The sequence below is a fragment of the Sardina pilchardus genome, chromosome 16 (assembly GCF_963854185.1).
Source record: "Sardina pilchardus chromosome 16, fSarPil1.1, whole genome shotgun sequence".
In the NCBI taxonomy this organism is placed as follows: Eukaryota; Metazoa; Chordata; class Actinopteri; order Clupeiformes; family Clupeidae; genus Sardina; species Sardina pilchardus.
The window spans coordinates 19,553,855-19,578,133 of record NC_085009.1 but is presented as its reverse complement, the minus strand read 5'-3'; the positions used below and the strand labels follow the sequence as shown (position 1 = coordinate 19,578,133).

The following is a 24,279-nucleotide window of genomic DNA, read 5'->3' as shown; positions in this document are numbered from 1 at the left end:
CTGGCTCCCTCTTTCTCTCCCTCTCTCTCTCTCTCTCTCTGCACCCCTCTTTTTCTCTCCCTCTCTCTCACCCCCTCCATCTCTCCCGTGAGCAAACACTGCAGTCATGCAGAGTGATGGGGCAACACCCTTTCTCTCTCTCTCTCTCTTGCACTCTCTTGCTGTCTCTCCCTCTTTCTCTTTCCTCCTATATTTCTCTATTTCTCTACACATCCCTCTCTGTTTTTCTACCATGCATTCTCTCTCTCTCTTTCTCTCTCTCTCTCATTATTTCCACCTCTCAACAACCCTCTCTCCTTCTCCTTTAATCTCTCCATTCCTCTCTCTGTCAACTCTCATATGCAACGGACCTCTCTTTCCCTCTTTCTCACAGCCTTTCAATAGCCCTCTCTCCGCCACTCCTCTATTTTTTCATTTCTCCATTTTATCCCTCTTTTCATCCATCCTTACTCCTGCATTTCCTTTAACATCCCTCGACATCTTCCCCTTTTCTATCCCTCTTTCTGTGTCTTTTCCTCTTTTCCCTCTCCCCTCAACACACACACACACAAACACACACACACACACACACACACACACACACACACACATTTCCCTCTGTCCTGTTCACATGTTTGGTGCAGAGGTCCAGAGAACCCGCCCACCCCCTGACCTCGCTGTAATGTATGGGATCGTATTTTCCAGGCAGACTATTCAAGCTGCCCTCAATGCAGGAACATCCTGAAAACACACACACACACACACACACACACACACACACACACACACACACACACACATGTGTGTGCATGTGTGTGAGTGTGTGCGTGCGTGTGTGAGAGAGAGAGAGTGTGTGTGTGTGTGTGTGTGTGTGTGTGTGGCGGGGGGTGGGGTTATGGGGGTGGCAGAATACACTCATGTGCAGCTGACCTGTGTCATGCGTCATGCACACACATGAACACACACACACACACACACACACACTGGCAACTGAATTATAACCTCCGCCCTGTTCTCATCAGGGTTTGTCTGTCTGTCTGTCTGTCTGTTTGTTTGTCTGTTTGTTTGTTCGCAAGATAACTCAAAAAGTTATGGATGGATTTTGATGAAATTTCCAGAAAAGGTCTGACATGACCCAAGAAAGAAACAATTCAATTTTGGGAGTGATCCGTACCATCTGAATCCAGGAGGCAGTTTTGTTTGCGGCCTGCGCTTTCAGAGTGCTTCTCTTGTTGCTTTGTGTGTTTGTACCGGTGAGGCAGGAAATGCACTTTCAAGGATGGTTTATCATGGATTGATGTTTTCGTTTCTTTGAGTCAAAAGTGCAGGCAGTGAGTCTGAGTGTGATGCTTTTGTTATTTAAGGCCATATGGGCTGACCTGTGAAATTCTGTGCTGTCTCTATTTTGTGTATCTTTGTTTTGGTTGTCTTAGTTTGCGATATATTTTGCTCATCAATGCAGTTTGCATGAACATCAAGAAAGCTATTTTGCTTGACAATATCTGTTCCATTCGATGTTATTACCCTTTGATGAAAGTGAAAAAGAGATGCCAGCCTATGACAATTTATTGGTACAAATGGTCTTGAACCCAGCTAAATAAGGGAGGGATAATGTATTGTCTGTCAGTCATTATTGGAATATAAGTCCCGACACGGACAACAGGGTTTTGCTTCGTCCTGAAGGGACTTATTTGCAGTCTGGCTATCACCATACTAAGCTCAATCTTTTAAGATTGAACATTAGTCTGGGAAGCTGCAGCAGCGCTTTATTTCTGCTGCACAAGAGGCGTGATCAGTAGATATAGTTCAAATGACTCTGTACGCTTTTGGATAGTCCTTCAACCAATCAGACCATACACCATCCGGGTGTTCATTGATGCTAACTACCTATGCAAGTTATCTCTGTCATATCTAAGCGTGCCATCTTAACGTATTGAGGATCGACATTCAAACAGAACCGACAATGGCCGGGTTTCCCAAAATTGTTAAGAAGCTCTTAAGTGCTAAGAACTTCTTAGGAGCGTTGTAAGAATGTTCTAAGAACACTCCTAAGAAGTTCTTAGGACTTAAGAGCTTCTTAACGATTTTGGGAAACCCGGCCATTGCCGTTTGTCACACATTCTTTATTAATCCTGCATAACAAATTTCATTTTTATCACTTGCAGTCTGATGCTCAATGGGCAATCCTCCATCTAGACTGTAAAATCGCTGTGTCATCGACCGACTCGTATTCGTATTGTCATATGTCGATTTCAACATTATGTTGACATAAAACATTGAATCAATCCCTGAGTGAGGCATGGCCAGCAACAGAAAAGGGCCGGGTTTCCCAGATTCGTTAAGAAGCTCTTAAGTGCTAAGAACTTCTTAGGAGTGTTCTTAGAACGTTCTTAGAGCGCTCCTAATAAGTTCTTAGCACTTACAGTAAGAGCTTCTTAACGAATCTGGGAAACCCGGCCCAGGACTGAAACTGGAAAGAATGGAGCAGCTGATAATTCTTTCACACAAACTTGCGTCACAGACCAGGTACGCCATGTTTTTTGGAGGTGCAAAAACAAACGCATGACCATGGATATCACATAGGAACTGGTTGAGATTTCACAGAGCGAAACAAAGCGAATCATGTCTGTGATTTTTTTTGTGCTGCATTGAACTCGGTTTTAATTAGAATTAAAATAACCCCACATCATCACATACCTTTCACCATGCCTATGCAATTCAAAGCAGCTAATAGGTTAACTGAATTTTTGTATATCAGATTTTTCAGGGGTGCCAACAATTGTGAGCAATGTGTTTTCGATAAAAAAATATGTATTTCTTTATGAGGTTTTCCTTTTTGTCAGAATAAATTAGCCTCCCTTCCATTGTGGGAGAACAATAAATCACCAAAAGATTATTTTGTATACCTGTTTTTTGTCAACTTTACTAAAGGTGCCAATAATTCTTGAGGGTACTGTAAGTTTTGATGTTCTTTCGTCACTTTTGAGGCTAATTAATGAGTTCCTACATGCACAGAGATGAGAAGGGTAGGCATTATCTGGAGTGTGCTTTGGTTACATGGGTTACCACTGATGACGTGATTGTAGTAAGCTTTGCTAATTCAATGTGTTCATAAATAAACAGCTGTGTTTCGAAGAAGGCAGTGTTAGCATCTTTGTAATGTGGATTGTTGTTTTTTGAGCTCTCAAAGAGTTTATCAAATTAGGCCTAAAACAAAACACATATAGAGTACAGTATTTGTGAAAAAATAATTGCACAGGAGGGAAAGCTGAATCATTTTGCTCTTACATTAATATTTTTATTTCACATCTTTCTGTCAGAGACCTGAAAGTGCACCAGGCATTTTCAGTTGATGACATGATCATAATAAACCTCTATACAAGATACGCAAACTGGTTAAAGTGCAACAGATTAACTAAAAAATATATATATACTGTATGTATGACGTCAAAGAATATCAACACAGAGACAGGTACAGACACCATACACATTCTCTCACATTAAATATAAATATAAATTCCTAACATTGCACAAAGTCCATTGCAACCCCTTTTGTGTTTCCAGAACTTCAGTCAATCAGGGCTGTGCAAATGTAATGCCCGTCAAAGGTGGACACATTTCCTTCATGTGGAGTTGATGGGGGGGGGGGGGGGGGGGGGGTACTGGGCGTCTACCAGGACTGCGTGGCAATGACGGCCAGGAGGGTGAGACTGAAGGTGGTTCCAAGACTGATCCTGCTGGTGACGTCTCCTGAGCTGGTGGCTGTAGGGCGACATAGAAACAATGTTAGGTGGACAACACCCCAGAATAACTCAAAACGTCATTCGTCCTCATATTAGGACAGAAAAGACCATGATGTATTAACACTAATGAACGATTTAGGCAGGGCAATATTGGTGGATAACTCAAACATTTTGACAACAAGCATTGTTTCACAAAAAAGAGGTGCAGTCACATTAGAAATCTAAACCGCTGGCACTAAATATGTCCATATAGCACTTGCAAAGAAATTACAGATGGCTGTAAGTAAATAAATGATTGTGCTCAATTAAACTCACCTGTGCCATTCACAGACACAATGTTAATAGTCAGGTTGCCACTTGCTGCTGCTCGCACCATGGTGTTGTATATGGCGGTTTCACTTGGTAATGTGGCGTCGTATGTGAAGTACAGGTTTGACTGGGTCACATAGGAGTTCGCGAAAACTGTCCCATCACTGAGAACGAGAGCAGTAGTTAATTAATAGGGTTTCCTTTTTGATGGGTTGACACCAGTAGCAGCCAAGTACAATCCATTGGGAGATTTATTTGAAAATGAATTCAAAACAGTATACAAACATGTATGTCAAAATATAATTGATATAGTGTTAGTTTTATGTTTTACTCTGTGAAAAAACTCTGTTTCCATAAAGGATTATGAACACATTCATTAAGGATTATAAAGTATTCCCAATGTATAATAATTGCAATGATTGTCACTAAAATGTTGATGACTTTTCTCTGGATTGCAATTGTGTAGAATAAGCATTGTGGTATTTCAAGCTATACAATAGCATATGACTTAAGCAATGCCTGTGTGCGAAAGTTACGTATAAACCTAGGCTAATAATTATGAGGTGTTGTAAATGCTTTATAGCACCCTAATGATTGTGTTTATAATGATTTATGGGTATTGGGTTCATAAGTGATACCTATATGTATATTTGGGGATAGCATATCTATACAACATCAATAAAACATGATTAAAAGATACTTACACATATGTTGTGGGGTTCAAAGAGACAAAGTTTGTAGAGTAATCTTCCAGAAAGAAGGGCTCCAGCTGAAAAGGGGAAACAACAGTTAAGCTTCATTCAGACTGCAAGCGACAACTATAATAACTACAATAGACCAAGTCATGATAGTATAGACAAATTTGGTGATTACAATCAAAATAACCACTGGCGACCCGAATCGTCATGCAACAAGTTAAAATGATTTCAACTTGTACTTATTATATTGATAATGTAATGATATGATTGGCCTACACTATGTACCCTCTATACTTCAGATGTAGACTTAACTAACTTCTTCTTTTGCCAGACGAACAGTGTAAAATCAATGCAATCTCCTATTATGTCATAACTTTATTATCACACTTACCTCGGATTTAATTCTGGATGTCGTGTCACGGTAGGCAGTTGAGTTGACAGCGGCCAGCGTAACGGTAGAAGAAGTCCCATTGGTGGTAGTGAACTGAACATTGGCCATCACCTTTGGCTCATCTGCGGAAAAAAATACACACAAATTAACTTGTGGTAAGTGATCGTGTGTCTGTGTGCGTGTGTGTGACTGTGAGTGTCTCACTCTGTATGTGTGTTTATGTGTGTGTGTGTGTGTGTGTGTGTGTGTGTGTGTGTGTGTCTGGGTGTCTGTGTGTGTTTGAGAGAGAGAGAGAGCACAAAGTGAGATAGATCAGATAAGATCAGTTTAATGCATGATAGTTAGCTTTGTTGAAAAACGAGTTAAACTCACGGAGAACGGAGATGGTGCTTGTATCCACAGACAGGTCGGCGGGGCTGGCCGCTTCTTGCAGTTGCTGGAGCACCTCCGTTGTCTCAGGGACAATATCTGGCACAGACTGATCAAACTCCACATCTATCTCTGCCTCTGTGTTGTCTGCGCGATAGCGGGTCACGGCCCTGTTTAGAAAAAGAGAAAAAAGAAAGACATTATGAACGTGTTTGTTTAACGCTCGACTTTGACCATTGCCATGGTCATTGCTCTATGCAAAATAACTGGTTGTTGGAGAAAATGAATTGGGCCTAACTTACCTCAGCGACTTGACAACAACTCGGAAGAACCTTGACCCATACTTCGCTTGGTAGATTGGGGTCGTCTGTGGAACACAGAATTATCATTAGACTACAGTGGCAACAAATCCAGTCTTACGGCATTACAGACATCTGTCTTCTTGTATGCATGATTGCATGTGTTATTATTGTAAATTAGCCTTACCCAGGTAACAATGGAAGTAACCAGCGTCTGGTAAGCTTGAGTTTGAGGGTCGTTGTAATCAGCAATGTAGGTTGTGGTCATCGCAAAGGACATTGCAACTATGTAACGTGGAGTGGTTATTGGAGATGCTGTTGTTGCTGCTGCTGCTGCTGTTGTTGCCGGTGTTGTGTCTGAAAAATCAAAGAGTGATTTCAGTGTGATTTTTCACTTTCATGAGTGTGCATTTTTTTTGCATTTTCAGTCAAATAAACACAAACAGAATCATGAGATCAAAAACTGACAATCCACTCAGGTAGCTGAGGTAATGAACACCTTAGCTTACTAGTATAGAAATATTTGATTGGTTACCTTCTGATTGGCCTGAACCCTCCTCTACAGTTTCCCGCAGAAATCGTGACAGGCTGTCTGAAGACTTCTTCTTGGCAGATAGGCCTTCCTCCTTTGAGGCAAGGTCACGCATTTCGCTTTTTGGGCTTGGCTTGCTTGTTGGAGTGACCATCATGAATTCAGAATCCTCCTCAAGCAGCCCATTCTCTTTGTGACCATTGTGTCTGGGGTCAAACGCTGTGTGAGAGCCTCTCTCTTTCAGCAAGAGGTGTGAGTGCTCTAGGTCACTGTAGAACTCAATGTTGGAGTTGGGCTGGCTTGGAAAAACATTGATGGGAAGACATAGTAGTAACAGTGCAAGACCTGTACAGAAAGAAGTAATCAGTTAGTAACCTTATTGATGGAAATGGAGAAACATATCAGGATGAAATAGGGGACAAGCTTCAATGTAGAGGACATTAGATAATGGCCGGGTTTCCCAGATTCGTTAAGAAGCCCTTAAGTGCTAAGAACTTCTTAGGAGTGCTCTAAGAATGTTCTAAAAACGCTCCTAAGAAGTTCTTAGCACCTAAGAGCTTCTTAACGAATCTGGGAAACGCAGCCAATGTCAGACAAAGTATTGAAGAGTGACAAGCACTGGAGTTAGACAGCTAGATCTACCTGAGGCCATGGCACAAGTCTTAGGCCACAGTACTTATCAAAAGTAGTGGAAATATAGCACATACAATTTTTTTACAACCGTGCGGAACACATACTTTTAACAATAACCACTAAATGGGCCATGAATCCATAACTAGTGATAACATTAGCCCTGTGTCAAACCCTGAGGTCATATTCAATTTTTTCTCTCTTCACACACAATTGTGTGTACACAAAGGTGTACCTATGAAGTGGTTGGACCAGATTGGAATGCCCTCACAATAGCTCCCAGCTATGTAAATGAGTTCAACGTCTTTAACGGTACCGCAGAGAATAGTAACGAAAGTAAATTATTTTGATGCATTCCTGCCTTCAGGCAATATTAACACATTTTTATCATAGCACATTGTTCTATACCAAAAATTAATGAATAATAAAGATTAGGATAATTCATTAAAAAGTGGTTGACAAATGTCACTGACCTGTGGACGGTATATAGATTGCCATGTGAATGACTTTGTCTGAAATTAGAAGGAGATGGTTAATACACCACAATACTTACAATAGCAAATTAGGGGTGTGTGTGTGACTGTATACAAACATTCTTACAAACTCGAATGTATCATTAAATGAATCACATTCAATACATATACTGTAGGCTATCAGAAATAAAATAGTGTTATGGGTGAAACTTAACAGTTTACCAACTTGAGTAACTAAGTATTTATTTTCCGTATGCTAAACATATTAATCTAAAAATGAAAAATTGACTATTCGAAAGTAATGTAAAGTATTATGTCTTACGAAAATATTTAGTATGTCTCTCTAAGAAATGGCAACCAATATCCTACCTGTAAAGTTTAGTCCTTAGTAAAAAAAAAATCCTTAATGTCAATAACCCAATGAGTATATGTGACCCTGTCGTCCTCTCTGAGTGTCCGAGTTGTCTGAGTGAGGAGGTGAGGATACTGGCCATTTAGTACTCCATCTCATACAAAAAGATGCTCCCTGCCCATCACTACTGTTCGTCAGACTTGTTCTATTTTGGTCCTCTTTTGGTCATCTTTTGTGTCTTTGCGCAGTCTCGTTACATCATGCAGGTTCTGAGTGACGTGGTGGCTGTCTTGTCAGTCCGTTCATCCACACCCATAGAGCATAGTTCTTTACACAGTCCAGTTAAGCTTGTCATTGCAGCCTATCACAACAACACCTTTCAACAGGTAATGTAACACTTTGGAACACCTTTAGAATTTCTTGAACACCTTTCTTGAATTTCCCCTTGGGGATCAATAAAGTATCTATCTATCTATCTATCTATCTATCTATCTATCTATCTATCTATCTATCTATCTAGAAAGTGGATGCATTCAGGGGTGCCGCCAGGGGGGGAAAGGTTAGTAAGATTCTAAGGGAGTCCTAAATTAAAATCTTTCATGGGGCCCAAGATTTCTGGCGGCATCCCTGGACGCATTCAGCAGGGTGAGGCGTGTTACGCAACTGAGTCATAATTCAGTGGAACATATGACAATGAATAGCTCAGAAAAACACAAAAATGTGGTATGCTGCTAACCACTCCCATGTGTTTGTATTGTGTGACAGTGTTACATAACGGCCAATAAACCAGAAGCTGTTTCATTGAGATAAAATATATACTGTAGTCCACCCACTCAATTTCAAGTTCCATTTCTATCTTTTATTTAGAGCTGTAGTACAGAGTGCTTACACCAACAACTGAACTTTTTGTACTGGTCAAACATCCTAACACTGTGAAGCTTTTTTACTCTGGGCATTCATTTTTCCTTGTTGTGTGTGTTTGTATGTTGTACGTTGTGTGTGTTTTTTTTATCTGTACTTTAAGTCAGATAAGTTTTAACTTGAAATTAAGTTTTATGCATAGCTTGTGCTGCTAGTTGGAGCAGGCTAAAAGAGGTTACTTGCTAATTGTCTATAATATGTTGATAGTATTATATAGTAGTTACATATACTATATAGTATGTTTTTACAATTCTTTCAAGTGTTTAAAAAAATAAATTTTAAATATAGAGAACAAAATAAAAAAATATATATTGTTTAAAAAATATTTTCTTCCTCCTTTCAAAAATCAAAATAAAAGAAAACAAACAAACATAAAAATCTCTATCGTTTTAGAATCTGGGAAGCCTATAAATATATAGCCACTAAATACCTGCATTTTTATATTCATCAGGGAGGGTTTTATCGTTCAATTTATTAAATAGATATAGGTTAAGCTAGGGGCTTGGCTATAGACCTCTGAAGTTCGCCTACAAAAAGGACCCAAACCTGCCATCTTTGCCCATATAAGGAGATCCGGAAGTTAATTGAGGCTAACTGCATATGGCAAGTTGCATTGTAAGTTAGCTCTGATAGATATAGCTAGATACTTTATTGATCCCCAAGGGGATATTCAAGATCCCATCAGCTTAAGACACCACACACAACATACGCTACACTCTGGGGTAGCAAAGATCAAAGTGTGCCGTCTTCACCTACCGAAGATCACAGTATCCACTAGAAGGCAGTGGACAAAACGGTGTAGCGAAAAACGTCTGCATTTTCAAAATCATCATCCCGCGACAATTTAACATGTTACTTTCCCATAGAAAAAATGTCCTTATCTCCTTATTTGGGCAAAGATGGTAACTCTTTTTGTAGGCGAACTTCAGAGGTCAATTGTCTACTATGAGACGTCACACCCCACCCTCATGTGCACATTGTCACAGCCTCAGTGACAGTGCACACTTAATTCCTTATTCCATAGAATTCCTTCCATATATAGGTCCCTTTCCTGAGAGTCTCGGTGGCATGGTGCCCCCCTAGTTATTTTTCATCATGGAGACAGGAGAACATGCTAAATTCAAACCAAAGGAACGTGTGTGGTTGATCTTTGTAAGTAGTAAGCTATAAAAAGTTAGCCGGGCCCTGCCCACCTAGATCTTCTTTCAGGGAGATCTAGTCTGGCAACCCTATATACAGTATTCTATATTGCACTGTGAAGGACCGAGGTGGCCTCCCCAGGTTGCAGGAAGTGCGACACTGAATTAGAGTGGTATGGAGGGAAGGAGGTGGCAGGAGACAACAGTTCCGTATAGAAGTATAATTTATTAGTCCATAAACCGGCAGATCCAGGAAGCACAATGGGAGCCCAAACCTGAAATCCGGGGATCTTCAGTAGACGGACGAACATGTACCGTACCAAAACTTAAACTATAAGCTCCAGGATCCTACTCATTCTAGGCTCCTTATCCAAGCAAGATTACCTTCTAACTTTAGACTTTTACTCAACCCTTGCCTCACAGCAAGCAAGGTTAACTTCCATTCTTATTAAACACTCCAACATTAAACTGTTTCAACTTCCCTGGCCTTGGGTCTGGGTCTCCCATGCATCCTCCTGTCTCTCCTGTGTTTCCCGTTTTGTGTTCCTCTCATGTGAAAAACCCCTGTCAATTACCCAATTAACTGGGCTAAACCGTGATAAGGGGATGTGGTCTGTACCATTAACTCACAGTTAAAATCAGCAGCTTAACACAGACACCTACATACATACAAACACACACATACACAGCAATAAACATGAAACTAGTGCATGTGTTTGGTGCCAAAGTCTGTGATGCACAAGGCAGAGTGTCAAAAGTTTGTCGTAGGGGGAAAAGGAGAGTGCTCCTTTTTTCACATGTACATTGAAATAATGTAGCCTAGGGTCAAAAAGAACACACAAGCAAGGACTGAACTGACAATCTGGAAAGATTTTGTAAAACAGAACATACAGCTCTGGAAAATAATAAAATACGTATGTGACCATCAACTCATTAGAATGTTACTCAGCAACTGGATGACATCTGTAAAATGCACAGTGCAAAAATGCAGAGCTGAATAGCTATGTATGTGTGTGTGTGTGTGTGTGTGTGTGTGTGTATGTGTCTATCTATCTATCTATCTATCTATCTAACAGTCTGTTATTCGGCCGTAGCCACGAGGCCGGAAGGCGAGTGGCTTAGCAACCTTCAGGTCGGGCTAGGCTAGGCATTGGTAATTCATCCCCGGACCTAGGGTTGGGCATCGATAACCGGTTCCGTCTTGGAACCGGGTTTAACTTATCAATTCCATCGACATCGTACGTCTTTTTTGTTATCGATTCCCTTAACGATTCCCTCAGCCTGCATGACGTCGGACTTTTTCTGGTTTTCCTGAAACTTTGTGTTACTTTGCCAAACTGTATAGAAGTAACCCCCTTGGCCCGCTCTCTCTCCCTCTCCCTCTCTTGTGCGCGCTCAATGGACACACGCCCCTTGACATGCACAATCGTGAAAGCAATGGCATAGAAGACAACTAGCGACATTAGCCTATAATTAATTTCGGTTAGCATCATAGCGAGGCTACTGCACAAATTTGATTCAACTCTTGCATTCAAGTTGACTGATCATCTCAATGTTTTCCAACTCTAAGACTCAAAAGGGCCTGTCCCAAGGAGAAAAAGTATTAGCCTACCTTGCAACTTAAACACATGTGGGGAAACTGAACAGTCCAACCAGTAGACTAAGCTAGCCAACTATGCTACTTTGTTTACAATTTGAGGCTTCAAGCCGACAGCTGAATTAAAGAGGCAGAGTTGTAATATGAATAGTCATGAATGTCATGAATATCAGAAATGTCAGTAGTATAGATTAGAATATATAAAGAATTATATTATATTATATATATACTGTAGGCTATACATCTTTATAATTCTTTATAAATAATATGTATATTCCTTATTGTGTTTTAAATAAAGACAAGCTTTTTCTACGCCTTATTGTTAAAAAATCATTCACATTATGAAAGGAGAGCGATAAAAGGTGACCTTTTGGCGTTAAAGGCGATGCAATGAAAAATGTGGGTGCACCTACATTTTTGGGGAATCGATAAGAGAATTGATAAGGAATTGGATTGATAGGCAGAATCGATAATGCCATCGATATTGATAAAAACTTATCAATACCCATCCCCGATTATTGAATAAAACAATGTCGTGTGTATGCAGGTAGGCGTTTGGGTAGGGGCCCCTGGCTTATCTTAGACACAGGGGGGGCCTTCAAGGAAAAAAGGTTGTGAAACGCTGCGCTAGACAATGGGGGTCAGACATGGGGGTCAGACAAAAATGTGATGGGTACAGATACCAGCAGGGTCAGGGGGTGTATGGTCCAGTTAAACGGACCCAGTTTGAAAGCACCCTTAGTAGCGATTCATATTTTAGCATCAAATTGTTTTCAAAAGGTGTATCATTCTAAAATAAATAACATAAACTAATAGTTTACATTGAGCAGGGTCATAATGGTCCAGTTAAATTGACCCAGTTTGAAAGCACCCTTAGTAGCGATTCATATTTTAGCATCAAATTGTTTTCTACGGAGCCCTTAAAGGCTCAAGGCAATATTTTTTGGGAAGGCAGAAAACGTGCGCTCACAACTCACTTAAGGAGTATTAACATCATTTCTTAATCAACATATCTACCTGTTTGGTTCATGATTAGTTAATCATTAACACATTTATACATTCTTTGTTGAATAACATTTATACATTAATTGTTGTCACTAGGTGTTCTGAAGTGTTATCAAATAAAGGCTTAAAAATAGATGAATCATTCCAACAGCATCTGGTTTGAGTCATTCATCCCGCTGTACACTGAAATAGCAACAATGTGATGTTGTGCATCCCATTCACTGCTTTGCTTGTTTCATTGACTGGACACATATATTGTTTGAATTTTTGTTTGTATTGTCTTTAAATGAACTTCACAGAATGGGAATGTACTGTACAATTCACAGTATAAAATAACAGTGCAATGTTAGACATTTTAAACGTGTCAGATATTCTAAGCTGTCTGTTAAGTCATAGAGTTACATTTCACAGTTCTTCATATTTGTCACATTGAAATAAATTATGATATTTACTCTTCACATTTTTCTCCAAAGGATTACTTTCAGATAACGGTTACAGTGTTCAGGTTCCTGGCCACAGAGCACAGCTTCAGTGCTTTAGGAAGTTAGTGGAGAGGGATGAATCCTGGGTCCTCTATCCAAGGTGAGTCTTCGGGGGGCAATTCAACCCGTGGGGCGATGTTGGGTCCGAGCTTGGGACTCATCAGGAACCGTGAGCTCTCCAGGTCATCGTAGAACTCAATGTTGTCTGAGTGACTGGCAAAGCCTTTAGGCACAGGGTTGGCCAAGGACAGTGCAAACAAACCTGTGTAAAACATGAATTATCAGTTTAGAATAAATGGAGCTATCACTCACAGATTATCAAGAATTGCATTCATATTGCCTCTTAAATAATATCAGAGTGGATTGAATGTTGCCATCGTTTGACTTAGACTACTAATGTGATAATGGGTAACATCGGTTTTAGACTAACTCACGGCAATGCTATGGTTTATGATTGTGTTATGATACAGGGTAGAGGGTTAACGTATATATAGCTAGGTGTTACACTATACTGTCACAAATTGTAGCAAAACAATGTTCCTTTAGCAGGATATAGACACTTACCTGAGAGCAATAACAGGAGGCGGTGGTGGAACATATTTGTTGGTGAAGACGTCTATAGAATTCAAAGTGCGGCAAAGACTGTTCGGTTCACTGGAAAAACAGAATGTGAGAATAATTCATGAATGGAAAGCAGAGCAACAAGTAGACTTGGTATACGATTTACTCAAGGCAATTGTATTACAGATTCTGTTAAATACCCCATCATTTCTTAATAGTTGTACATCCAACTTTTTCTTGTCTTAATATATTGTAGCTATCTTTTAAAACCTCTTCTCTTCACACATCCTACAGTATATTCTGTATGGCATAATATTGTCAACAGTGATCCATAAAAAGGCAAATATATCTATTCTATCCTAAATCAAAATAAAGAATACTCACAGTAGGACAAGATGGTGTAACCCAACCGACGTGATGTGTGTCTGTAAAGGAGAGACTGAGCTACTGTATGCTTCACACTTTTCAGGTGTTTTTATAATAGAGGAATGTTGCACGTCAACTCACACACCTTCAGTAATCCTGTTGGATTTCCATTACTTCAGAGGAAGTAGTAGTAATTTTGTTTCTGTTTTGTTATGTCAGATGGCCGTCCATACTCTCTCAGAAAAGAAAGTACAGAATTGTACTTTTAGTGGTTCAAAGGCTTGTCGCTGGGGCAGTACCCTCAAGGGTACACAAATTGTACCTTTTAACCGGGTACATATTTGTACCTTACAGGTTGTACACTTTAGTTTATCTCACGACTGCAGCCATATTTATTATGTATTTGCATTACATTGCATTACATTACAATACTTTTTTCTTTTTTTCATCTTTTATTTACTTTCATAGCAATTACAAACAAACAACAACAACAACAACAACAACAACAACAACAAACACATATACAAACAAGACAACCCTCCACCCCCTTTATTCCCCAATAAGAAACAGCCATCCAGATATCGACAGCAAATCTTACCCAGGTCTTCTATTAATCCCATCCTTCTGCCTCTTTAATTCTGACCCATCTTTCAATATATTGTTTCCTTTCCATATCATATGCCATTAAGCACTCGGTCATTGAATATGACCTAACATATTGCTTAAATCTGGCTAGGTTGAGATGTTTTTTCTCCTCTATATATCCCTTGGGGATCAATAAAGTATCTATCTATCTATCTATCTATCTATAAAGAATTTCCGCAGAAGGATAACAATGTTTTGTATACTGGTTCCACTTTTTTCTAGATCACCCAGTAGCACTGTACATAAATCCAACTGAAAATCTTTGTGACATGAGGACAACCATTTTGTAACCTCAGTCCAAAAAAAGGCAACTATGGAGCAATACCAGTATAAATGTTCTATAGATTCATCATCCTCTTCATCATCCTCAAAAGCGGCAAGAGGGTGATGAAACTATTCCCCAGGTATCCAATTTCTTTCGAGTTTCTAGAAACCTATATATCTTTACATCAAGAGTTGTCTCATATATTATGTTAAATGCTTGAGTCCATATACTTTATATTACATTACGTTATAATACATTACATTAAATTTGGCTTAAAGCTACTCACAACATGATAAACCATTTGAGATGGAGTGTGATAGGTTCAAGCTAGTGTATCAATGAGAGCTATTTTCAGTTTTAGCAAGGCTAGTTGTGAGTAGTGCTACGAAAGGAATATTCCCTGAGGAGCTGGGTCTTCGGGAGTTTTTTTTAAAGATGGAGAGGGATGTCTCTGCTCTAATAGGAACTGGTAGCACGTTCCACCAACGAGGAACAACAGACGAGAAAAGTTTGGATTGACCTGAGCACACCGGTGCCAGAGCTACGATCGGGAGTAAGCATATACGCCTGTATGAGGGCATTCAAGTAGGTGGGTGCAGAAACAGAGAGTACGTTGTAGGCAAGAGACTTCATTTTGATGCGGGCGGCCATAGGTAGCCAGTGTAGCTGGATGAGCAGCGGGTGGCCTTTTGGGTTGGTTGAAGACCAGGCCCACCGCCGCGTTCTGGATCATCTGACGGTTTCACTGTGCAGGCTGGGAGACCTCTCAGGAGGGCGTTACAGTAGTCAAGTCGTAAGATGACTATTGCCTGTGTCAGGAGTTGGGTACCATGTTGAGTCAGGTAAGTAGAGTCAGAGTGCTAAACAGCACGATCAGGTGACCGAGGCAACATCATCGGAGAGGGTTAGTTGGCAGTTGATCATCTCCTAAATTTCTTGCAGCCCTGGTTGGTGCAACAGACTGGAAGTCCATTTTGATGCTGATGTGATGATGTACATATGTTTTCTAGCTTCTCTCATATATTTGTATTATGTGACAGTGTTATAGTGTAAACAGCCAATGAATCATAAACTGTTCTAAAACCAACTGAGAGCTTCCTTTGCTGTATGCTTTGGATCATTGTCCTGCTTGGCTATAAAAAAAGTCAAAAAATCAATTGAAAATGTCAACATTTACAGTTAAAGCAATAATTGAAAGGCTCCAATAAATTGGAAATAGCCTATAACAAACTTGCTTTGTGCTCTGAATGGGAGTAGAGAGGAACTGGCAGAACAGGTTAGGCGTACTACACTAAAGCACACTAATAGGCATGAATTGATGTATTTTTTTAGGCAGACAATTTTGAGCATTGCACAGATTTAAAATACTCCCCAAAAATGAACGTGTGAAACCCACAAAGCCCCAAGTTAGACACATAGGCCCCCTTATTATGAAGGCATTTGTTCAGTATTACTTTAGCTCTCACTGAATGGCTTACATGTAGAAGCAAGCAGTTCATAATTTAGCAACAGTTAGTTTTCAAACGGTGTAATCACAAATTGTAATAGTGTATTTAACATTTCTTAAACATTAACAACCACATATTTCATCTCAACAAAAGAGAAAAACTGAATTCTTCTTTCTAGAACATTTTAAGCAAGGAAAGCTTTTTAAAAGATGTTTGAAGATGAGGAAGATGTTCTCATCTGAGGAAATGTGAAGGCTTAAAGTTGACCTATGCAAGTTTTTGTAGCTTGATTTGCTTTAAATAATTAGCTTCAGAGTCATTGGAACAGTTACAGTATTTGACTTATTTCGGGTTGAATGACGGCTGTCTCGCTTCCCCCTAGCGCCTCTGAGCAGAATATCCACGCATGCAAGTTTCTGACAAACACAAAGTCGCGATCATGCTCATGAAAAGGCAGACTGACCGATTGAGGAGTGTTGTAAAATGTAAAGGCTAAAGCTGTATGGAAGCTCTGCAGAGAAACCTGCAAGTGTACAACGAGTGCAAAAGAAAAGCGAAAGCGAAACCGGCGATGAAATCGCCAAACCTGCATAGTTTCCCTTTAAATAACATAGCCTACAGGCTTTGATTTTGAGTTACCACTTGTTCCTTACTCTGCTCTTACTTTATAGGGCTAATAAAAGAAAGAGCAAGCTACTGATGAGGTGTGGTGCTGTTTTTTTTGCTGGCTCTCCCTAGATGGGCTCTGATCATACTAATCCGAGATGTTTAGAAGGGCTAGGACTCCACCGATCTGATTGGTCATTGAGGCCGACTGCCACTGGCCGACATAAATGAACACTGATGGCTCCTCAGAATGACGACGGCACGGGACACCTACTGAGCTATACTGACGAGGTTTGGTGTCGTTTTGAGCAATATTACTGGTTAAAAAATGCGTTGGGGCAGCCCTGGTGTACTGGTTAGCGCACCGGGCTTGTAACCGGAGGGTTGCCGGTTCGATCCCCGACCAGTCCACCATGGCTGAAGTGCCCTTGAGCAAGGCGCCTAACCCCTCACTGCTCCCCGAGCGCCGCTGGTTGGGCAGGCAGCTCACTGCTCTGGGTTGTGTGATTCACCTCACTGTGTGTTCACTATGTGCTGTGTGTTCACTAATTCGGTTAAATTGGGTTAAATGCAGAGAACTGAATTTCCCTCACGGGATCAAAAAAGTATATACAGTATTCTATTTTATTCTATTCTTTTGACTCACCGTTATGTACTGTACCACAAGCCCTAGACAGGGATGTAACAGTGCCAATAACAGTGGCAGAACTGTTTTTGTTACGAAGACATTTTTTCATAAATATGAATATCTCTTTTCAGTACCAGATAGATAGATAGATACTTTATTGATCCCCAAGGGGAAATTCAAGAGGGGTGCTGATAAAGGCGGAAGGCACTGTAAAGGACTTCACTTGAACTATAAGCACATCTTTGTGTGGATGCCAGAATATTATAACAATACCTCTACAATCTACTGTGTCTAGAAACGTAACTCTGTCAATCAAATTCACAACATATTTATGAATTTACATATCCAGCATTGAAAGAAATATCCCAATTTCATGTCAGAAATATTCAACTGCTGACTTTTTAAAGATAATTTTTTGGGGCTTTTTATGCCTTTAATTGGACAGTACAGTAGAGAGAATGACAGGAAGCGAGTGGGAGAGAGAGTCTGGGTGGGATCCGAAAAGGACCACGGGGCAGGAATCGAACCCGGGTCACCGGCGCGTGGTGCAGATGCCCCAGCCAGTCGCGCCACGGCTCAGCAGCTGAGTTGACCCAAAGTAACGTGAGGGAATGACTAGACTCCAATGGTATGGAGCACCATGGCACAGAGAATGTGAAAAAAGGTGCCTATCAGGGGAGTAACCTGTGTGGGATAAGGCCGGGATTATGTGTGCACAAGACCTCAATGACGCTATGACAATGTATGCATGAGGGTGGGGTGTGATGTCTCATAGTAGACAATAGCCAAGCCCCTTGCTTGACCTATATTGCTTTTGAATAAATTAAACAATAAGGTAAGATAAGTATAAAAAGTGCAGGTATTTAGAGGGTAATTATTCATAGGTTCCCCAGATTGTACTACGACAGAGCTTTTAATGTTTGTTTGTTTTCTTTTCTTTTGTTTTTTGAAACGATTGGAGAATGTATAGGCCTACATATATTTTTATTATATTTGTATTCTATATATTTAAAGATTTGAAACAACTGTGAAACATATTATAACTATAACTATATAATACTATCAACATAATATAGATAAGTAGCAAGTATTAACCAATTGTAAGGCATGTAAATAAAATGTTATATTTAACCTCATGATATAATGTCTGGGACAGACCAGCTAGCAGCACCGGCTATGCATAAAACTTAATTTTACAGACACAACATATTACATACAACATATTACATACAAACACACAGAGAGAAAAATGAATGACCAGAGTAATTAAAAAAAAAAAAAAAAAGCCAGTACAACCAGCTCAGTTGTTGGTGTAAGCACTCCGTACCACTGCTCTAAATAAAAGATAGAAATGGTACTTGAAATCGGGAGGGTGGAATTTATAGTCTATCACAATTAAACAGTTTTATTGTCCGTTATGTAACACTGGCACACAGTACAAACACATGGGAGTGGTTAGCATACCACATCTTTGTTTTTTCAGCGTCAAACGTTGCACTGATTTATGATCCACTTGCGTAATATGCCTCACCCTGCTGAATGTCTCCGCTCTCTAAAGATGTTCCAAAGTGTTACCTGGTGAAAGGTGTTGTTGTGCTACAATGACAAGCTCAACTCGACTATGTAGAGAACGATGCTGGGTGGGCGTAGATGAATGGATGGGCAAGACAGTGATCCCATAACTCAGAGACTCCATGATGCAATGACACTGCCCAAGGACGCAAAAGATGACCAAAAGAGGACCAAAATAGAACAAGTCTGACGAACATTGATGATGGGCAGGGAGCATCTTTTTGTATGAGAGGGAGTACTAAATGGCCAGTATCCTCACCTCCTCACTCAGACAACTCGGACACTCAGAGAGGACGACAGGCTCACATACTCATTGGCCTATTGACAAAAAGGATTTTTCACCCAAGGACTAAACTACAGGTAGGATTTTGGTTATTTCTCAGAAAGACCCATACTAAATATTTTTGAAAGACATCATACTTTATATTACTTTCGAATTATCAATTTTAAATTTTTGGATGAAGATATTCCACATATAGAAAAAATACTTAATTACTCAAGTTGATAAACTCACCCGTATGGTTTAGTTTTAATTATATTTATTCGTGATCACTTATATGTAATGAATGTATTGATTAATCATACATTTAAGTTTGTGGAAATTGTTGCATATACAGACATACGTAGGCTATATATATATATATATATATATATATATATATGAATTCATTCCTTAATTCCTCAATTTTTTTTATTGTGGTGTATTAACCATCTCTTTCTTATTTCAGACAAACTGATACAAATGGCCGTCCAAATACTGTCCATAGGTCAGTGATATTTATCGACCACTTTTTAATGTATTAACGTAATCTCTGATCCATTAGATGGTATAGGAAAATGTGTTATTATAATAATGTGTTCTACACAGTTGGAAAAATTGTATATGCAACAGTTTCACTAGGCTATTTTGATAAGCATAGTAGGGCTAAAACTTGTGCCTTGACCTATCTCAAGTAGACCTAGCTGTCTAACTCCAGTGCTCAATACTTTGATTGACATTATCTGGTCAATGTGCTCTACATTGAAGCTTGTCCCCTGTTTCGTCCTGTTATATTTCTTCATTTCCATCAATAAGGTTACTAACTGATTACTTCTGTACAGGTTTCGTCCTGCTACTACTGTGCTATCCCATCAATGGTTTACCAAGCCGGCCCAACTCCAACATTGAGTTCAACAGCGACGTAGAGCAGTCACACCTCTTGCTGAGAGAGAGAAGCTCTCACACTGCGTTTGACTCCAGACACAATGGTCACGCAGAGAATGGCCTGCTTGAGGAAGATTCTGAATTCATGTTGGTCACCCCAACAAGCAAGTCCGGCCCCAGAATTGAATTGCGTGCCCTTGCCTCAAAGGAGGAAGGCCTATCTGCCAAGAAGAAGTCTTCAGACAGCCTGTCACGATTTCTGCGGGAAACTGTAGAGGAGGGTTCAGGCCAATCAGAAGGTAACCAATCAAATATTTCTATACAAGTAAGCTAAGGTGTTAATTTCCTCAGGTACCTGAGTGGATTTTCAGTTTTTAATCTCATTATTCTGCTTGTGTTTATTTGACTGAAAATGCAAAAAAATGCACACTCATGAAAGTGAAAAATCACACTGAAATCACTCTTTGATTTTTCAGACACAACTCCGGCAACAACAGCAGCAGCAGCAGCAACAACAGCATCTCCAATAACCACTCCACGTTACATAGTTGCAATGACCTTTGCGATGACCAAAACCTACATTGCTGATTACAACGACCCTCAAACTCAAGCTTACCAGACGCTGGTTGCTTCCATTGTTACCTGGGTAAGGCTAATTTACAAATACTGTTTCAGTCTCTTTAAGTCATTTGATTCACCTAAAATACAAAACATGTGTTACATTTGAGAATAATAACAAATGCAATCATGCATACAATAAAACAGATATCTGTAATGCCGTAAGACTGGATTTGTTGCCACTGTAGTCTAATGATAATTCTGTGTTCCACAGTCGGAACCCATCTACAAAGCGAAGTATGGGTCAAGGTTCTTCCGAGTTGCTGTCAAGTCGCTGAGGTAAGTTAGGCCCAATTCATTTTCTCCATCTCCAACAACCAGTTATTTTGCATAGAGAAATGACCATGGCAATTGTCAAAGTCGAGCGCTAAACAAACACGTTCATAAGGTCTTTTTTTTTTTTTTCTATTTCTAAACAGGGCCGTGACCCGCTATCGCGCAGACAACACAGAGGCAGAGATAGATGTGGAGTTTGATCAGTCTGTGCCAGAAATTGTCCCTGAGACAACGGAGGTGCTCCAGCAACTGCAAGAAGCGGCCAGCCCCGCCGACCTGTCTGTGGATACAAGCACCATCTCCGTTCTCCGTGAGTTTAACTCGTTTTTCAACAAAGCTAACTATCAAGCGACAGACCAGATCTGTTATCTGTTTTATTTCATTATGCTCACACACAGACAAACACACACATAAACACACAACACACACACACACACACACACACACACACACACACACACACACACACACACACACACACACACACACACACACACACACACACACACACACACACACAGTCACTTACCACAGGTTCTTTTGTGTGTATTTTTTTCCACAGATGAGCCAAAGGTGATGGCCAATGTTCAGTTCACTACCACCAATGGGACTTCTTCTACCGTTACGCTGGCCGCTGTCAACTCAACTGCCTTCCGTGACACAACATCCAGAATTAAATCCGAGGTAAGTGTGATAATAAAGTTATGTGAAAATAGGAGATTGCATTGATTATACACTGTTTGTCTGGCAAAGGAAGGAGTTAGTTAAGTTAAATCTAAAGTATAGAGGTTACATACTGTAGGCCAATACATTATCAAAATCATCAATATAATAAGTACACGTTTAAGTCATTCTAACTTGTTGCGTGACGATTTGGGTCACCAGTGGTTATTTTGATTGTAATCACCAAATTTGGCTATACTATCATGACTTGGTCTATTGTGGTTATTATAGTTGTCGCTTGCAGTCTGAATGAAGCTTAACTGTTGTTTCCGCTTTTCAGCTGGAGCCCTTCTTTCTGGAAGATTACTCTACAAACTTTGTCTCTTTGAACCCCACAACATATGCGTAAGTGTGTTTTAATAATCTTTTATTGATATTGTATATAGATATGCTATCCCCAAAATATACACAGGCAACACTTATGAACCCAGTATCCATGAATCATTATGAACACATTCATTAGGGTGCTATAAAGCATTCATAACACCCCTCATAATTATTAGTATACGTTTATGTGTAACTTCTGCACACAGTCATGACTGCATTGCTTAAGTTATATGCTATTGAAATATCACAATGCTTATTCTACAATATTGCAACCCAGAGAGTAGTCATAGACATTTTAGTGACAATCCTTACAATTATAATACATTGGGTTACTTTATAATCCTTAATGAATGTGTTCATAATCCTTTATGGATACTGAGTGTTATCACTAAACAAGTAAAAACATAAAACTAACACTAATGTTATTTTGACATTCAAATTTCCCATTGAATTGTACTTGGCTACTACTCGTGTCAACTCATCAAGAGAAACCTTATTAATTCACCGCTGTTTTCTTCCACAGTGATGGGACAGTTTACGCGAACTCCTATGTGACCCAGTCAAACCTGTACTTCACATACAATGCCACATTACCAAGTGCAACCGCCATATACAACACCATGGTGCGAGCAGCAGCAAGTGGCAAACTGACTATTAACATTGTCTCTGTGAATGGCACAGGTGAGATTATTTGAGCACTACATCCAATCCAATCATTTCTTTACTGACAGCCATCGCTAATGTCTTTGTGAGTGCTACAGTATATGGAGATATTGAGTGCCAGCGGTCTAGATTTCTAATGTGACTGCACCTCTTTTTTGTAATCCAATGCTTGTTGTCAAATAATTTTCATCTTATCCACCAGTATTGCCCTGCCTAAACCGTTAACAGGTGTTATTACATCACAGTCTTTTCTGTCCTAATATGAGGACGAATGACGTTTTGAGTTAATCTGGGGTGTTGTCCACCTAACATTGTTTCTGTCTCGCCCTGCAGCCATCAGCTCAGGAGACACCACCACAGCGATATCACCTACAGCCACCAGCTCAGGAGACGTCACCAGCAGGATCAGTCTTGGAACCACCTTCTGTCTCACCCTCCTGGCCGTCATTGCCACGCAGTCCTGGTAGACGCCCAGTCCACCCCCCCCCCCACCCCCCCCATCAACTCCACATGAAGGAAAAGGTCCTACAATGAATGGACTTTGTTTTTATTGAAATAACCAATGGTAGGACTGTATGGTTATATAGTGTGAACAATGCAATGTTATCTATTTATAACGCTATTTTTCTATTTATTTATTGGATATAGCATATCAATTGTGAGGAGTATGTATATATGTATATATGTTGGAAGAAGAGAGAATGTGTATGGTGTCTGTATGTGTGTGTGTATGTGTGTGTGTGTGTGTCTTTGTATTTATTTAAGTTTATCTGTTGCACTTTAACCAGTTTCCATATGTTGTATAGAAGTTTATTATGGTCATGTGATCAATAGAAAATGCCTGGTGCACTTTCAGGTCTCTGACAGAAATATGTGTATCACAAAATAAAAATATGAATGCAAGAGCAAAATGATGCAGCTTTCTCACCTGTGCATTTTTTCCCACACATACAGTACTCTATAGCTGCTTTCAGACAGACGTGTATTTCCGCAATGTTCACAAACTTTTTATGGCCGGATTTTTTTGTTGTTGTGCTGTCTGAATTCATATGTCTGTATGTCTACGTACCTCCTGCCGACCTAGTCATGTTTCTGTAATGTTGCCGCCACAGCTACCATGTGAATGCAATCGCGGAAAAAATCTGCACTTGCCAGTGATGATCAAGGGAAGTATTATGTGTCGGCGAAGCACTGCTGCTTGGGTGGAGTGATTTGCATGCATGACTAGAAATGCATCATTGTCTCCCGTCCCATCTCTCCCTGATTTTGTGGGGAAATTCCCAGTAATTGGACGACGCTTCAGCTGCTAAATGTGTACTGGGGTTGTTGCTGTTGTCCGACTGGCTACACTTTCCAGAAATGGTCTTTTGTGCGGAGCCCAGCAGTAACCACAACAAAAATCGTTAGAACGTTACCTTTTTTCCTTGAAGGCCCCCCTTGCCTGTGTCTAAGACAAGCCAGTGCCCCCTGGTCTTTGGTATTATTTGCCCTCAATGGTGCCTTCCAGGCAGCGCTGCC

General features: G+C 40.1%; 2 protein-coding genes across 2 annotated transcripts; one reads left to right on the top strand and one right to left on the bottom strand.

Annotated features, from left to right (window-relative positions):
- Window positions 1-3,255: 3,255 nt before the first annotated feature.
- Window positions 3,256-7,887, bottom strand: LOC134060054 (uncharacterized). Its single transcript, XM_062516625.1, has 10 exons — window positions 7,793-7,887; window positions 7,424-7,462; window positions 6,324-6,665; window positions 5,976-6,145; window positions 5,792-5,856; window positions 5,493-5,659; window positions 5,121-5,242; window positions 4,736-4,800; window positions 4,038-4,195; window positions 3,256-3,741 (listed from the first exon to the last, which is right to left on the bottom strand). Exons 2-10 carry the CDS (start codon window positions 7,446-7,448, stop codon window positions 3,650-3,652), a joined length of 1,206 nt encoding a protein of 401 aa, XP_062372609.1. The 5' UTR covers window positions 7,449-7,462; window positions 7,793-7,887; the 3' UTR covers window positions 3,256-3,649.
- LOC134060053 (uncharacterized) lies at window positions 5,252-23,675 on the top strand. Its single transcript, XM_062516624.1, has 13 exons — window positions 5,252-5,275; window positions 12,911-13,019; window positions 16,943-17,101; window positions 19,282-19,370; window positions 19,739-19,777; window positions 20,112-20,453; window positions 20,631-20,800; window positions 20,987-21,051; window positions 21,192-21,358; window positions 21,611-21,732; window positions 22,052-22,116; window positions 22,622-22,779; window positions 23,095-23,675. Exons 5-13 carry the CDS (start codon window positions 19,753-19,755, stop codon window positions 23,226-23,228), a joined length of 1,248 nt encoding a protein of 415 aa, XP_062372608.1. The 5' UTR covers window positions 5,252-5,275; window positions 12,911-13,019; window positions 16,943-17,101; window positions 19,282-19,370; window positions 19,739-19,752; the 3' UTR covers window positions 23,229-23,675.
- The last annotated feature ends 604 nt before the right edge of the window (window positions 23,676-24,279 follow it).